General features: G+C 37.9%; 1 protein-coding gene across 1 annotated transcript; it reads right to left on the bottom strand.

Moving 5' to 3' along the window:
* Nucleotides 1-1836: 1836 nt before the first annotated feature.
* LOC136220856 (uncharacterized) lies at nt 1837-2654 on the bottom strand. Its single transcript, XM_066008683.1, has one exon. It carries the CDS (start codon nt 2599-2601, stop codon nt 2281-2283), a length of 321 nt encoding a protein of 106 aa, XP_065864755.1. The 5' UTR covers nt 2602-2654; the 3' UTR covers nt 1837-2280.
* Between the last annotated feature and the right edge of the window lie 15537 nt (nt 2655-18191).

Here is an 18191-nt window from a genome sequence, read left to right as displayed (position 1 = left end):
CTTAAACCTCAGTAAATCTAAATTATTAATTTTTTTTGGCCTGATAGGCCATCTGAAATCAAAATTTTTAATAATTTTTGTACATGTTCAGCCCTCCCTAAATCTAAATTTTTTTACATGTTAGGACTATTAAACGAAATCTAGCTTAATTTTGAGAAATTGTACATTAATATTTAAAATTGGTTCTTGGCCGTTCAAATTATAACACGCATATATACAAAAAAAAAAAAAACAAGTTCAATTTAGCAATTTTTTTTCCGAATGCACGTGTAAAATCGGCCCCTGTATTCGCCACTAATTAGAATATATGGTAATTAATATATTTAACGAATAAATTAATGTCATATATATATATATATATTTCACATCAATCATCTTATATAAAGTGATACGTGTATTTTAATTGTTTGGATCATGTGTTATTTTCAAAGTACTCGTAAATTTATAGAATGGAATTTTAATTTTATTTTGATTTGATGGTATATGGCTAATTTTTTTCTATAACAACTTGAAGTATAAGGTCTTTTTTTTTTTTTTGAATAAATAAAGTCTTTTTTTAAGAAACACATTTTTACTTATTTTTTTTAGTAAGAACACATTTTTACTTATTAATATGCGAAATCATATATTATTTGTTATTATTTTTTCCTAATATATAAAAGGCATAATATTCGTTTGGCTTCCTAAACTAAAGCTTCAAAGTCAATTAGAACCTTAAATTATCAAAATCATCAATCATGTCTCTAAACTAACCAAAAATCATTTCTAAACAAAAATTATCAATTGAGATTTCATCGAAAATCATTCGGTTGAACAGTTTCAGACCATCTTCCCCAATCGTATTTTGAACCAACATATAGTTATTACAATCTATATATATATATATATATATATATATATATATATATATAAAGGTCATAGTTTCTGATTGTATAATAAGATGGGGGACTCAATTGATGATTTTAACCTAGTTCAAAGACCTGATTGATGATTTTGATAGTTTATGGTCCTAATTGATTTTGAAGGTTTAGTTTGGAGACCCGAATGAGTGTAATGCCTATATAAAACAAAATAAATTAAGAAGATAAAATTACTGCCTACATTATATTTTCGCAATATGTGATTTTAAAAAGGAAAAATTACATAGAAATTCATCTTCTAAAAATTATTTACAACTATGTCAAGTCATAATTTTGGATTATATCAAACTAGTAAAATCAATACTTTTAATATACTTTAAAGATTAGAATTTATAAGTTATAAGTCTATAATATATTTTGTAGAGTTTATGATTTATGAATTGGAGTCTAGAATTTTTAAATCATAATATACAGAAAATAATGACATATTAAGAATTAAATTTGGTGATATGACTTAGTTGTAATTTTGTACTTAATTATGATATTCATGTATTTCACCTTTTTAAAAATCAGTTTCACCCAAAAAAAAAAAAAGAAGAAGAAGAAGAAGAAGATAAAAGCATATGATGAGTTAGTGCTTCATATAATTAGTGCTTGTCTTATAAATTACATCTAAATAACTACCATAACCGAACCGTCCTTTACCTTCTAACTATTCCAATTCTTCACATAATTAAGAATCATTTTCAAGAGTGACCTTTTTCATTTATTTATGATAAGGCTATTTAGATAGAATGATAAAACAAACAAAAAAAGTTAAAAATATTAACAAAAATAACTTTGTAATTGGTAGCATAAATAGTATGTTTTGCGAAATACTATTTTGTATGTAATTTATATTTTTCCTGTATTCTTTTTTCTTTTTGGCTTTTGTTATTAAAGCCCTTATTAATAATGATAACTTTAGGAAAAGAGAAGACCAAAATATCTACTAGTCCTTATTTATTATTACTAACAATACTTACAAATTACATAAACAGAATGGAAGAATATTTTACTTCAAATTCACTCCTCGCATTCTGTCCTCATTAGCAATAGTATGCATGCAATAATTAATTAATAATTACACAATAAGCCAATATTATTATTTAAATTACATCCATAACCAAGTTATTGGAGTTGATAACCATAGATTACACCAAAATCACACATAGTTCTACTGTGAATCAGTTGGAATAGATCCAACCAATAAAATGAGAATTCTTACATCATAGAGTGCAGTAGAATCCAATAGTAGAAAATTTCTAAAATAGTCTCGGACCAAACTCATCATGAATCATTCAGATATTGCACGAGTCAACATCTGAATGATTTTCAAGCAGTTGATCTCGGACCACTGTAGAACTAATGCATGATTATTTCAAATTTGGTGAGGCCAAAGGAAAGCACCAATAGCAAAAGCCCTTTTCTCATCAAGGGTGCCCTTAAAAGAAAGGCCATATTGATGAAGAAGCAAGTCAAGTCTCCATTCCTCCATCTTCTCATAATCAGCCTTTGAATATTTAGGGTAATGAAGAGGAACCTGAAACCCATTTGGGTACTCTCCTTTTCTGTCCTTCAGCATCTGCCCTTGAACATTAGGGCATGCTACAACATCACTGCCCTTTTGCACTGCCACAGTGTCCATTCCACCAGAAAATTGAGTTAATATTGCAGAATTGAGTAACCATTTTAAGGCCATTTTAGAGAAAAGAAAGTGGAGAATAGCTTAAAATTAAGTTTAAGCTAAAGAGTTCAGTGCTGCTGTATCATATTTATAGGGGGGTGGCAAGGAGAGAAATAAATAATACTTTTTAATTTTAATAACAATAAATATATATGTATTATTGGAGTTATATGATTAATGTGGTTTATCTCGAGAAAGGAGTGTAGGGCTTATCGTTGTCCAGGTCAGGGTGTAGTTGGAAGTCGCTATGATCATTCAATTCTATATAGCTTCAGGGAATGGGCAGGTGGAAAATACTAGCCACTCGTATGATATTCAAATGTTTCAAGTTGTTGTTAATAATAACTTATCAACATTATATATGGTGTTACAAATAAGTCCAGAGATTGATGCTTGTACGTTGATGTATCATAGGAATTTATTTTCAGTACACGACAATGTTTACATTGATGTGGTTGCATTATGTCGATCTCTGGCTAATCCTGTAATTACATAGAAAAGGATTTAAATAAATGGGCGAGGATAGGCGATCCCGTGTTGATGTCTAAGTAAGCTTTTAGGACGAGATGAGATGAGGATGAATACAATAATGAATAATAGTTGAGTAATGAAATGATTGAATGTGTATATTTGAAGATTGTCTCACTCTATTTATAATGCGCTTGAATTAACTGAGGTGGTTACAGGTCATGAAACGTGTAGGAATATGTGACGCCTATGTATCAAGCGGGAATCTGTTTACTTCAAACCCACTTAGGTTCGTTATTGACGGGGTCGGGGGCAACGTGTTGTAACATATTGATCTCTGGTTGGATCCGTTATGATGCTCTAGATTGCGTCATGCGACCCAGTTTTGTGGGTGATTATGTGATCTTTTGTGATAGCGTCACGTGGATCTCGGCTAAAGGGTGATCGTGTAGTCTTTCATGATAGTATCACATTGTTGTATATGGCTCATAATATCAAAGGGGCTTATCCCGGAGTGGAGCGGAGAGGAGCGAGTGGAGCGGAGCGCATCGAACGGAACGGAGACGTAGGCAATTCAAAACTGCCGAACTTCGTTAACAAATCCTTGTGTTCGATCTTTGCTTGTTTAATTTCTGTATTATTTAGCTTTGTTTTCAACAATTGGTATCAGAGCATCGTTGAGAAGCTATGTCAGGAGGTGTGAGATTCGAAGTTGCGAAATTCAATGGCCATGGAAACTTCAGTTTATGGCAGACAAGGATGAAAGACTTGTTAGCGCAGCAAGGGCTGTTGAAGGCGTTAAAGCCGACAAAGCCAGATGGGATTGATTTGGATGATTGGGGGAACTGCAAGCGAAAGCGGCCGGGACCATACAGCTGTGTTTGGCAGACGAAGTCATGTATCACGTGATGGCTTTGAATAAACCAGGAGAAATATGGGCGAAATTGGAAGCACAGTTTATGTCAAAAACCCTAACGACTAAACTGTATCTCAAACAGAGGTTGTATCAGTTGAAGATGAAAGAGGGTAGCGATCTGGGACAACATGTAAACTCTTTCAATCAGATTGTCTCAGACCTAGCCCAACTCAAGGTAGCAATTGAAGATGGGGACAGAGCGATGATTTTTCTTTGTTCATTGCCACCTTCTTACGAACATATGGTGTCTACTCTGACATATGGAAAGGAAACTATCAAAGTTGAAGAAATTACTGCAGTATTGTTGGCTCATAACCAACGGAAGCAGAATTTGGGAGAGGCATCCTCTCAAGGTGATAGTTTATTTGTTAAGAGTGACCAGGATCGTGGAAGAATGAAGGAAAGAGATCAATCTGGAAAACAACATTCTAGGTCGAAATCCAGGGGCAAAGGGACGTTTCATTGCTACAAGTGCAAACAGCCGGGTCATATTAAGAGGAACTGTCCGATGATGAAGAATCAGTCCGATGGTCAGAGTAGCAATTCTTCTAAGTCTAAATGTGGCAAAGAATGACAGTTCAGATGGTGACAACGGTGATATGCTTTCAATTGCGACTACTCAGATGTCAGAGGCTTGGATTCTCGATTCAGGTTGTTCCTATCATATTACTCCTAACAAGGATTGGTTTACCACATACAGGTCAGTTAATTATGGTTGTGTCTATTTGGGTGATGATAGATGCTGTAATATTGCTGGTAGATGTATGATGGTATTGTTAGGAATTTAATTGATGTTAGGCATATCTTGATGTGAAGAAGAATCTGATTTTCGTGGGTACTTTGCATAAGAATGGTTTTATTCCTAAGGCTAATGAGGATAGAGAAACCATTAAAATTGTAAAAGGGTCATTGGTTGTTATGAAGGGAAAATTGACTGCTGTGGAAAGTTTGGGTATATTTCTTGAAACAGAAATCTGAAGTCTTTGCCAAGTTTAAGCTGTGGAAAGCGGAGGTGGAGAATCAAACAGGAAGAAAAATCAAGTATTTGAGGACTGACAATGGCACAGAATACATATATTCGAGTTTTGTCCAGGTCTATGAGGAGCATGGAATTCAGAGGCACTTCACAGTGCGTAAAACTCCACAACAGAATGGTGTTGCTGAAAGGATGAATCAGACTTTGACTGAAAGGGCTCGTTGTTTGAGACTGAATGCAGAGCTTCCTAAGCGCTTCTGGGCAGAAGTAGTGAGTATGGCTTGTTATCTCATCAATAGATCACCAAGAGCATCTTTGGGAGGAAAAATTGCAGAAGAGGTATGGACTAATAAAGATATTGATATTGGTCATTTACGTATTTTTGGTTGTCCTGCTTTTTTGCATGTACCTGGAGATGAGAGGTCGAGATTGGATGCAAAATCAAAGCAGTGCATCTTTCTGGGTTACAAGAGAGGTGTGAAGGGCTACAAATTTTGGGATCCAGTTGCCAAGAAGATGGTGATTAGCAGAGATTGATACAGATCATAGTCCAGCAAAAACAGTTGAGATAGGTGAAAGCTCGGATTCACCTTTAGGTGGTTCCAGTACTACTAACTTGCAGGACTACAAGTTGGCTAGAGACAGGAAGAGGCGCACAAATGTTAAGGCTCCAGCCAGATTCGAGTTTGAAGACATGGTCTCTTATGCACTTCATATAGGCAGTGATGATCCAACCACTTTTCAAGAAGCAATCATTAGCCGGGAGAAAGAAAGATGGATGGGTGCAATGGTAGAGGAGATGGAGTCCTTACAGAAGAATCAGACATGGGAGTTGGCTCGACTTTCAGAAGGAAAGAAAGCTCTTCGGTGTATGTGGGTTCTCAAGAAGAAGCCACCAGTATCAGAAAAAAAGGGGGAGAAGTTCAAGGCTCGATTGGTAGCCAAAGGTTTTACACAAAAGAAAGGAGTGGATTATGATGAAATATTTTCTCTTGTTGTCAGACACACTTCAATCAGGTCAATACTTGCTCTTGTTGCCACTCAGGATTTGCATTTAGAGCAGATGGATGTGAAAACTGCTTTCTTGCATGGTTATTTGGAGGAGGAGATTTATATGCAGCAGCTTGAAGGTTTCGTTCAACCCGGCCAAGAGCATTTGGTTTGCAAGTTGAAGAGATCTTTGTATGGACTCAAGCAGTCCCCAAGGCAGTGGTATAAACAATTTGACTCCTACATGATTCAGATTGGCTATAAGCGATGTGAGTATGATTGTTGTGTGTATGTTAAGAGTCTTACTGATGGTTCTTCTATTTTTCTGCTACTGTATATTGATGATATGTTGATTGCTGCCAAGAATATGGATGATGTTGTTGGTTTGAAAGCTTTGTTGAGCCAAGAATTTGATATGAAGGACTTAGGGGCTGCTAAGAAAATTCTTAGAATGGAGATTCACAGAGATAGAAGCTCTAGAAAACTGTGGTTATCTCAACAAGGTTATGTTGAGAAGGTGTTAGACAGATTCGCTATGAGCAATGCAAAGCCTGTGAGCACTCCATTAGCAAATCACTTCCAACTTTCTGAAGAATAGCGCCCTGAGACAGATGAGGAGATTGAAGATATGGCTAAGGTTCCTTATGTTAGTGCAGTTGGGTGCTTGATGTACGCTATGGTATGCACTCGTCCTGATTTAGCTCATGCTGTTAGTCAAGTTTGCAAGTGCATGTCTAAACCAGGAAGGCGACATTGGGAGGCAGTCAAATGGATCTTCAGGTATTTGAGAGGTACTGTTGGGCATGGGTTATTATTTGGTGGTCAGCATGGTGATCCGTTGGTTGAAGGGTATGTGGATGCAGATTATGCTAGTGATCTGGATAATAGGAGGTCTACGACTGGGTATGTGTTTACTCTAGGTGGAGGACCTATTTGTTGGAGGTCAACTCTTCAATCTACTATTGCATTATCGACGACTGAAGCAGAGTATATGGCATTAGCTGAAGCTGCAAAGGAAGCTCTATGGCTTACTGGTTTGGTGAAAGAATTGGGTGTTCAGCAAGGTGGAGTGGAATTTCATTGTGACAGTCAGAGTGCCATTTATTTGGCAAAGAGCCAGGTGTATCATAGTAGAACCAAGCACATTGCTGTTAGGTATCATAAGATCAGAGAGTTGATTGCATCTGAGGAGATTTTGTTGCTGAAAGTTCATACTTCAGAGAATGCAGCTGATATGTTGACCAAACCAGTTACTTCTGACAAGTTCAAACATTGTTGGGACTTATTGGATATTCGCAGTTGCTAAGATCGAGTGGTAGCCGGTCCACATAGCGTGTCTAGAGGATGCTTATCTTCTAAGGGGCAGGTTTATTCGTCAAGGTGGAGATTTGTTGTATATGGCCTCTGTTTGAGATACAGTTTAGTCATTAGGGTTTTCGACATAAACTGTGCTTCCAATTTCGCCCATATTTCTCCTGGTTTATTCAAAGCCATCACGTGATACATGACTTTGTCTGCCAAACACAGCCGTATGGTCCAGGCCGCTTTCGCTTGCAGTTCCCCCCAATCATCCAAATCAATCCCATCTGGCTTTGTCGGCTTTAACGCCTTCAACAGCCCTTGCTGCGCTTACAAGTCTTTCATCTTTGTCTGCCATAAACTGAAGTTTCCATAGCCATTGAATTTCGCAACTTCGAATCTCGCACCTCCTGACATAGCTTCTCAACGATGCTCTAATATCAATTGTTTATATTCGTTTGATATCAGATGTCTTCCCTCTCTCTGGTTTGGGGGTATGTCCTTTAGGACGAGAAACCTTTCTTTGATTATAGCTTGGAGAGCCCTGCTTTCAATTTGGTTGTGTCGGTTGATAGATTTGGGGTTTTAGCAAACAAGAACTACCCTAGCTGGTTAAAGGACGGTGGCTAGAGAACCATGAATAAATTGCATTAATGGTTACTCAAGTTTAGTATTATAAAGAAATCTTTGAATAAAGTTAATTTTTTTTTTAATCAAGGCATTCCAACTATTTCAAAAAGAAAAAGATCACGGAAATAGTGGCATGAAAGACACGAAATTGACGGACTTTTACACATAACATATAGTAGCCATATGTGAGAAAACAAATTATACTATTTATTTATTTAATTCAACTGTTTAAAACTGTCACGCATCACAAAAAAAATATAGTTTTTTTTTATATCATATAACACATACATGGTTATCATATTATAGGTAAAATTAACTTCTTTCGTGTATAAATATCATGTTACTATTCTGATGAACTTTGCTATTTGAATTAATCCAAATATTTTTATTGGAAAACAAAAATTCAATCACCTTACCGAAACAAAATTAAAAATTCAATAGCTATTATAAAATTTAACCCAAGTGACCTCCTCCCTCCGCCTATGGGATTAAGAAATAAACAAAACTATATTTTGTGACTATATAATGAGTTTAAGCTTTAGATTGTTCTTTCTTTTGAAATACGTTATAAATTAAGGGGGTGTTTTTTTACCTACTTTTTCACCTTATGTTTGTCTTTTTCACTTTAAAAGACAGAATTTTAGATGTTGGTTAGACACCTAATGTTTGTCTTTTAGAACTGAAAAGTAGCTTTTTACAAAAGTACATAATTTCTGTTTTTTCTTTTTTTTTTGGAAAAGCAACCTCTTCTAAAGGCAACCAGCAAACTGCAAAACGGATCCTAAGTTATTTGATCTATTTTACCTTATATTTGCCTTTTACACATGAAAAAGTAGAATTTTACAAAAGAAAATCATACTTTTTGGAAAAGCAACTTTTTCAAACAGTAAATAGCAAACCGTAATAACAACAGCAATGGCTAACTATAGGTAAAACAAACGCACTAAAATAGCCAACCAATAAGTTGAGGAGACCTGAGTGGCAAAGGATAATTCTACACTATTCCAGTTATTAATATTGATGGATTAATTTGAATCTTTTATTTTAAGCAATACATGAATGAAGTCGGCATTCGGATTTATTATACCACAAAATATATATGTCAATTAAGTAATTTATTACACTAGATAATGTTTATAGATAACTATCACTTATTTAAATTTAATTAGAAAAAAATACAAACAAAATTATATGCTTCCATCGATTTTGAAAACAAGCAAATGAATTTTTCTTATACAAAATAAAGCATGTGCTTACATTTAAAAAAATGAATTTATATCGCCTTTATGAGTGTCAGCATTTCCGAGCCCTGGTTTTTGGCGGGTGACTTTAATGATATCGCCTTTATGAGTGATCAGAGAGGGGGTTCCAATCATTATGTTAATCGCTGCCTTCACCACAAAAATAGTATGGATTTATGTGGGCTTTCCGATCTGAGGGCTTCTGGTCATAAATTCACTTGGAAGCGTAATAATACCTTTGTTCGGTTGGATAAAGTCTACGCTAATGTTTTAGTTCAGACTTCTTTCCCTGAGTGTTCTGTGTTGAACCTCCCGTTCCGTCATTCGAATCATTGTCCTATTTTGTTTAGACTTTTGAGAGGGAAGCGTCCTAGGGGTAAGAGACCGTTCCGGTATCAGTTGGCTTGGGAGTCCCATCCTAAGTTTAAAGAGTTCGTTCACGAGAATTGGAAACCTCATTCGAATGTCCTGCAAGCGGCTGAAGGGTTCAGGAATAATGTGCAGGGGTGGAATAGAAACGTCTTTGGGCATATTATTAGAAGGAAGAACAAGTTATTAAAGAGGATGGAGGGCATTCAACGCAGGTTGGAGGGGAGGTTTGATCACAGCCTGGAGGGCCTCCTCATAACCCTTCAGAAGGAGTTGGAAGCTGTGCTTAGGCAGGAGGAGTTCCTTTGGTTCCAGAAGTCTAGGAAGTCCTGGATTAGAGATGGGGATCGTAATACCAGGTACTTCCATCTTTCTACCTTGATCAGAAGGCAGAGGAATAAAATTGAGGCTATTAAGGATTCTAATGGTGATTGGGTTTATGAAGATGAGGTTATTCGGAATTTGGCCCTGGAGTTCTACAAGGATCTGTTCAAAGAGGAACCTGTTCATCTGGAGGGGGCTCACTCTGTTGCTACCTTTCCTCTAATCAGTGAGGAAAGTAGTCAGGATGCCTTTCAACCTATTTCCCAAAAAGAGATTGACCAAGCCATCTTCAGCATTGGGGCTTCTAAGGCTCCTGGGATTGATGGTCTGCCGGCGGGCTTTTACCATAAGCATTGGGATGTTGTGAAGGAAGGCATCTATAATTTTATCTTAGGGGTGTTCAATGGTTCTAAGGATATTGAGTTGGTTAATAGAACCCTCCTGGTTCTGATTCCTAAGATTGATAAGCCTTCCTCCTTTTTGCATATAAGACCTATCAGTCTTTGTAATGTTCTTTACAAAACGGTTACAAAGATTGTGGCTAATAGAATTCAGGGCATTCTTCCTGCGATCATTTGTCAGAATCAGGGTAGTTTTGTGCCTGGTAGACAAATGATGGATAATGTGGTGATTGCCCAAGAGATGGTCCACACGATGAAGATCAGGAAGGGGAAGAAAGGCATTGTGGCTCTGAAGCTGGATTTGGAGAAGGCCTATGATCGCATCAATTGGGATTTCCTGATAGAGTCTTGAGAGAGCTAGAATCTCGGACAGCTGGAGAAGGTTAATTAAGGTATGTATTTCTTCTCCTGTGTTTTAAGTTATGGTCAATAGAGATATGTCGGATGAGTTCTCCTCAGGCCGGGGAATCCGTCAGGGGGATCCTATGAGCCCCTTCCTTTTCGCGTTATTGCTATGGAGAGACTCTCTCACCTGATTCAAGATGCGATTGATAATGGGAGTTTCCACCCAGTGGCGATCAACAGCTTCTGTCCCCAGGTGACTCACTTATTCTTTGTAGACGATGTCCTTATCTTTCTTGAAGGCAATGAGGAGCAGTTGAGTGTCATTATGGATATTCTGGATTGTTTTTGTTCGGCCTCTGGGCAGAAACTTAATATCCAGAAATCTAGGATGATGTGCTCAAAGAATATGAATCCGAGAGTTTGTAAAAGATTAAGTGATCTGTCAGGTATTCCTCTTACTGATTCTCTTGGGAAGTATCTGGGTGTTCCCCTCCACAGTGAGCGTGTGTCTAAAGTCTCCTTCAAAGATAATTTGGATAAAGCCAATACGAAGTGTGCCACGTGGAAAGCCAAGACTCTTTCTCTCGCTGGCCGCCTCACGTTAATTCAATCTATTAATTGTGCTGCTCCCAATCACATCATGCAGGCTTGTCAGCTTCCGGACCCTGTGCTTAATGATCTTGATAAGATTAACCGTAGGTTCCTGTGGGGGAAAGCTGCGGAGGGAAGAAAGATCCATCTAGTGCCTTGGAGTGAGGTTTGCCAGCCAAAAGATTCTGGTGGTCTGGGCATTAGGAAAGCAAAGGACAATAATAAAGTTTTATTAATGAAACTCCTTTGGCGTATGTGGCAATGCCCCTCCTCTCTTTGGGTTCGCCTTCTTTGTGGTAAGTATCGGAAAGACAAAATCTTTGGGGGCCCTAAGGAGAGAGTTGTCAATTGCTCCTTCCTCTGGAAAGGGTTTAGCACTGTGTTTGCTGAGTTCTACTTGGGGGTTGGTCTGGAGGTGGGTAATGGTAAGTCCATTAGTTTCTGGTTTGATACCTAGATTGGGGATAAACCGTTAGTAGATGTGTGTACTTCCCCCCCCCCCCCCCCCCCCCCCCCCCGCCTAGTGATATCCGTAACTGGAGGATTGCCGATGTAGTGGACTCGGAAGGGGACTGGATCTGGTCAAAGTTTGATACTTTCTTTAGCATAGAGACTCTCCTTAGAATTCGGGGAGTGAAGGTGAGTAATCAAGAGGAAGACATGGATAGGCATTGCTGGGCGCTGACTAACAATGGAGTTTATTCTTGCAAATCTGCCTTTGAAGCTTTTTCCCTCAATAGGTCCGATCCTCCCTCGGATGTTTGGAAGTCCATTTGGACCCTCAAAGTCCCTTACCGTATTAGGAGTTTCCTGTGGCAGGGCGTTAAGGACAGGTTACGTCTTTGGGCACAGAAGGCATTTGGCTGACTGAAGAGCTTGCAGTAGATGCAGAGGCCATGTTGATACTTTGTGCTATGCTCTTAGGGATTGCTCTAAAAGTAAAGAGGTTTGGAAGAAAATTCTCCCACACCATATTTTCTCTTTTTCATGGCCCATTCTGGGGACGACTGGTTCTCTGATGGTATTAGTGGTAAGTTACTCTCTTACATGGAGCATGGTGACATTTTCTTTGCGATTATCTGTCACCAAGTTTGGAAGTGGAGAAACGAGGAGATTTTTGGAGATAAAACTGTGTTTATGACAAACTTAGTTGAGTTCTTCTCGAGAAAACTTTCCTCTATTATTGATAGTTTCAGAGGAGAGTCCTTTGCCAGATCCTCCCAGATTTGTGATGTCCATCTCGTGGGATGGAGCAGACTGAAAGAGGGGGTTGTGAAGCTGAATACTGATGGTTCCTGCCTCAACAATGGTAAGATTGCGGCCGGAGGTGTTCTTAGAGATGCGGGGGGCGCCTAGCTTTCTGGGTTCACCCAGAATTTGGGGTTGGGTTCTTCCTTCTTAGCGGAGCTCTGGGGCATTCTCACTGGTATCAATCTTGCTAAAAGGCTGGGTGTTAAGAGGCTTTCTGTGGAGTCTGATAACATGGAGGCCATCAAAATGATTTCTGAAAATCATACTATGGGTCTTAATAGTCGCAACCTTATCAAAGCTATTATAAGGCTTTGCTCCTCCTTTGAGATCTTAGAGTTCAGTCACATATTTAGAGAGCAGAACCGAGTTGCTGATCGCTTGGCGGCGACGGGTCATGAGGGGACGTTAGGTGTTACTACCCTTTCTGTTTCCCCTAGGTTCCTCTCTCCTCTTCTTTTAGATGATAGGATTGGGGTTAGCTTCCCTATGCTAATCCCAGGGTAGTGGTTGTTGGTTGTTTTTCCTTTCCTTTAAAAAAATGAATTTATATTAAAGAGTTATATTGTTTATTTTTTTTTAAATCTTACTATTATTAAGAAATGGAAACATTATCAATGGGAGCACCGTCTAAATAACTAGGAACAACATCACTAAGAAATTAACATTGAAACAGGAATGACGAGCCATTGAATGAGTCACACCGTTCGTTAATCTAGAGAACAATCTGAACATATAAGTAACAAATTTTGAATTTCTTCTATAATAACCTCAAACTCAGTAATATCATGGATCTTTATTGAAATGTGATCCACCACCTCTTTGGCATCCGTTTCGAATTGAATATTATGAAAGTGGAGTGAAACTACCCAGAGTATCGCATCACAGAAAGCCAACGCCTCAGCTAGCGAAGCATGAATACTACCTACTACAAAAGAGCTGCAATACGTAATAAATTTGTTGGCACAATCCTGAGGAACTGCTCCCATACCGAAACTATTATTTGATTGAAACACGGTTGCATCAACGTTACACTTAACATAACCAGCAGGTGGCTTTCTGCTAATGGACCACCGTTTGTCCCAATTCATATCGAGACTCCTAAACTCGACCAGTCCCCTCCTTCCGCGCATCTTTCCATTCTGACAAAAAACGGCTTGCACTTGTAACAACAACCATAGGAGACCAGCATTTCCCCGTCCACGGCTTGACATTACGTTGCTGCCAGATTTTCCACAAAATAACACCAAACTTGCATGCTTCCTCTTACCTATTGCTGGCAGCATATGCAAGACCTAGTCCTCTACCCCATCCCATTTGGGTCAAGGAGCTTTCAAACCAGCCACTTCCCAACATGCCTTGGCATAATCACGACCAGAGAATAAATGCCAACCATGTTCAATATCCGATGAGCATAATAAGCAATTACTCGAAATAATAACATATCGTGGTATTAGTCTTGGTCTAAAAGACAATAGCTTAGCACATAATATCCATATAAACAATTTGATTTTACCCCGAATGTGAAGGCTCCATAATCGAGTTTAGCCATCACTAGTCAAGTTCCACATGCATGTATCTTCGAGCAAATGATAACTGGATTTAGACAAGTATAAACCATCTCTGAAAAAAAATACCAAATGAGCTTATCATCTCTCTAGCTGTTGCAGACACCACCATGTTAGAAATAATGTCGACTTCCTAAGACGAGAGCCATTCAACCAACTTACTCTGATTCCAAATGTAAGTTCCTAATATAAAAAGATCAGAAACCATCGCCTCTTTGTTTTCATTAGTGCAAACAGAAATGATGTGATGACTTTCTTCATTTATTAACCACAGATCATGCCAAGCTGAAATTGAATTTCCTCTCCCAATCCTCCAGCGAATACCATTTTGGATAACCTTAATCGAACTTCATACGCTCCTCCAAACAAAATTAGGGTTATTAACCAATTTAGAAGAAAGAAAATACCCACGAGTATAATATTTAGCTTTGAACAATCTGCTAACCAACGTATAACAATTTAGCATAGTAATAACAAGGCTTCTGATTTTATGATAGAAATTGGCTCTGATATGAAAATCAATTGAACTACTCTCTCTATATAATTACACATATATGAAATGGTTGTGTATAGCAATTTGCTCTCGTTTTTCACTTGTAAGCTTTATATCTCTTTTTCACGTGAAGATCAGTTATGAAAATGAATCTTTGAGTTGCATTTTATATGTGAAGCATTTGAAGATATCTGTTTGAATTCAAAAGAGCCGTTGGAGGGAAAACATCTTCTGTCTTGCTTCTGACCTCTGTGCCAATTTATCCATTTAAGGGAAGTTGTCGTTTGCGAAATCAAGCTTCTATCGATCATTGAGTCGTACGTCAAATTATCGTCTTTTGACTTCTGACTTCGCAAAATTGCAGTCTGCGTCTTTCCTTATTTGGGTGATGGAGAGAGATGGGTGACTGACAAGGTCTTCTGAGTTTTTACTATATTTGGAATGCCTTGATGTGACTGCTTGTCACAAGCTTCTAGCTCCGGTTCTGGATTCTGGGTCAGATTTAGGCTTGAGCCTTTATTTGTGGTAAGACCTTTTTGGTTGCTTTTGTTTTATGCTCTAAGTTAAATGGGAAATTTACATATAAATTCAATTTTAAAAAACTATCTATAATTGTGTCAAGTAATGATGATTTTAAATTATATCAAACTAGTAAAATCAGTACTCTTAATATATTTTAAGGATTAGAATTTATAAACTAGAAGTCTATAATATATTTTCTAAGGTTTATGATTTATAAATTAGGGTCTAGAATTTTTAAATTATGGTGTAAAATTATAATATCTAGAAAATAATGACACATTAAGAATTAAAGGGGCATTTAGTTCGTACAGGGGTAACGGAATGGAATCAAGAAAGGGAAACAATGAGAAAGGAATGGAATGACCCTGAATTCTCTTCTCTGTTTGTTTCAGTTCCACAAAGGGAATGATATACCTATGAATCCCTTTGTGGCTGTTTGGTTCAAATGAGGTAATAAACTAGAGTTGTATTTTTAACAATAATTTCTATATACATGTGTTTATATTAATAAATTAATCACGTGTAAATATAAGAATGAAAATCAATTTATTCAACTATTAAAATCAAAAGACGATGAAACTGAAGAAACAGAAATAAAATAAATCAAAGAAAATGGAAAAAAATCTTCTGTCTCCACTAATCTGTCCCCTTCACTGTCTCCCAATTAGCTAATTACATCTGTTAAAATTTATCCTCTCAGGTTTACAACTCTAATTCTAACGATTTCATGCACTCTTCTTCTTCCTCGACTGTTACATCTTCTGTTTGATCTCTCTTAAACTCTGAACCATGCTCTTTTAACCAAGATTTTTACGGCTTCTGAATCATTGGATTTTAGAGCAGAAAAGAATCAATTGATGTTGGATTTAAAGTCTTTTATCTTCCGATTACTGATTTGGTAGCAGAAACGATTTTGGTTGTTTTAAAATTTAGAGTGACTTGAGTTATTCTTCTTTTATTGAATTTATTAAAATGATTGTTATGTGTTATATCCAATTGAGGTATCATGCAGACTGCAATTCTAGAAATTCTTGTCATGTTTGTGGGTTTAAATTACAAACTGATGACTCCAGGCAGAAAGAAAGAAGAAACTGGTCAATGCCATCAATGGAGCCAAATTGGTACATAAATTTGGTGAGAGCTTTTGCAAGGAATGACATATATTAAAGATACAAGCTTAAAGAAAGAACTTTTACAATGGAAGAAGTAGGGTTTTTGGTTACAGAGAAGAAAGAGTCGAAGCAAGGGAGAAGAGAGAAAGCTTTGGGGACCTTTTGATTTCCTTTCTCGAAGAATGAAGTACACACAAAGACTTTAAGTCTATTTACACGGTAAACAAAGAGTCAGGGGCACATGCGTCTTTTGTCATGAGCCAGGAGGGGCATTTCGGTCTTTTCCATATTAGTGGCATATTCTAGAAGATCCCCATCAAGCCTTCATGATCATCACCATACTCAATCACATCTCCACTTAATCACAACCATCCATTTCATCAAATGGTTCAGATCATGCCACTTGTCTTATTTACTTTATCTTGGTCATTAAGTTTACTTGGTGGCCAAACCTAGAATTACAATATAAATGTAATAGTTAGTGTTTTATATTTTTTAATGAGAATCCAAATTATTCAAGGATATTTTACCTCATTCAAATTAACATGGTATCAGAGCAAATCTGAATTTCTGAGTAAGCACAAATGGCTGCCCCTATAATCAACTCCGACAGTCCTTATCACCTTCCGCCGAATGAAACTCCGGCTTTGTCTCTCGTCTCACAGGAGCTTTCCGGACCCAACTATCATCAATGGTCTCGGGCCGACAAAGTTGCCCTAATGTCCAAAAACAAGTTCGCCTTTGTTGATGTAAGCATCAAGGCGCCAGCTTTGGATGATCCGATGTACAATCAATGGGAGAGATGCAACAACATGGTCATCTCGTGGATAAACCATGCTATCTCCCCATCCATTGCTCGTAGCGTCATGTGGTTGGAGAAGGCAGAGCAGATATGGGCTGATCTGAAGGAGCGTGTTGCTCAGGCGGACTCGTTGAGGATTTTGGAGCTTCGGCGAGAAATCCATAGCCTGAAACAAGGTAACGGTAATGTTACTGAGTACTATACGAATCTGAAAATCCTCTATGATGAACTATTAAACCTGCGACCCATGCCACAATGTACCTGTTGGACGGCGTGTGGCTGTGGTGCTTTCAAAATCTTGCGAGATCAACAAGACGCGGATCAAGTGATCACCTTTTTACAAGGATTGAACGAGTCCTATTCCACCGTATGTTCTCAGATACTCCTTATGGAACCATTGCCATCTCTCAACAAGGTGTATGCTTTGTCTATTCAACATGAACGACAGATTGGTCTTGTACCTGTCAAACAAACAGAGGGAAGTGAGAGCAATCCATTCGCAGGCTTCACTAACACACATGGGAGACAGAACAATGGTCGTGCAAATAATTCGAGGTATACGAATCGCAAAACTAATAACAGAAATACATCCTTATGCACTTATTGTGGTAATACAGGTCATACTGAGGACATATGTTTTAAGAAACACGGCTACCCGTCGAACTATGGACATAGAAACAAAGGTGGGAATCCTTTCAGAACTAACCAACCCAAGGCCAACTCAGCAGTGAATCAGGGCAGAGATAATGGGGATTCTGGTGAGGAAGACAACAGGCAGCAAAATTCAGAACCATTCACTCTAACCAAGGACCAGTATCAGAAACTTGTTGCCCTATTGCCACTGAGCCATTCAGGAAAGGCCCCTGCCTCAGGCAGCAACGTCAACACTTTTGTCAAGGGAGACAGTTTTGGTAAAAGCTTAAACCCTAACTCTGTTTCATCATGTTGGATAATAGACACATGAGCCACTGATCATATCATTTGTGATACAAAACTATACACTTCATATACAAAAATTGACAAGTGTTGGGTGAACCTGCCTAATGGAGAAAAGGTCAAAGCAGAATATGTTGGTACTATGAACTTAAGTCCGAAACTCGTTTTGCATAATGCCCTATGTATACCCGCTTTTGATTACAACCTCATATCCACTAGTAAATTGCTGGACACCGGTGAATTATGCGTTGTGATAACTGGGTCCGTGTGTGTGATACAGGACACAACAAGCTGGAAGAAGATTGGCTTGGCTAAGGAGCACGAAGGCCTTTATTATTTAGAGTACCCATTGCCTAGTAATCATTTCTCTGTTT

This window comes from Euphorbia lathyris, chromosome 2 (assembly GCF_963576675.1).
Source record: "Euphorbia lathyris chromosome 2, ddEupLath1.1, whole genome shotgun sequence".
Taxonomy (NCBI): Eukaryota; Viridiplantae; Streptophyta; class Magnoliopsida; order Malpighiales; family Euphorbiaceae; genus Euphorbia; species Euphorbia lathyris.
This window is presented reverse-complemented; position numbering and strand designations above follow the sequence as displayed.

Coding starts and splice junctions, on each gene's coding strand:
- LOC136220856 (XM_066008683.1), bottom strand. CDS start 2,601: ATGGCCTTAAAATGGTTACTCAATTCTGCAATATTAACTCAATTTTCT.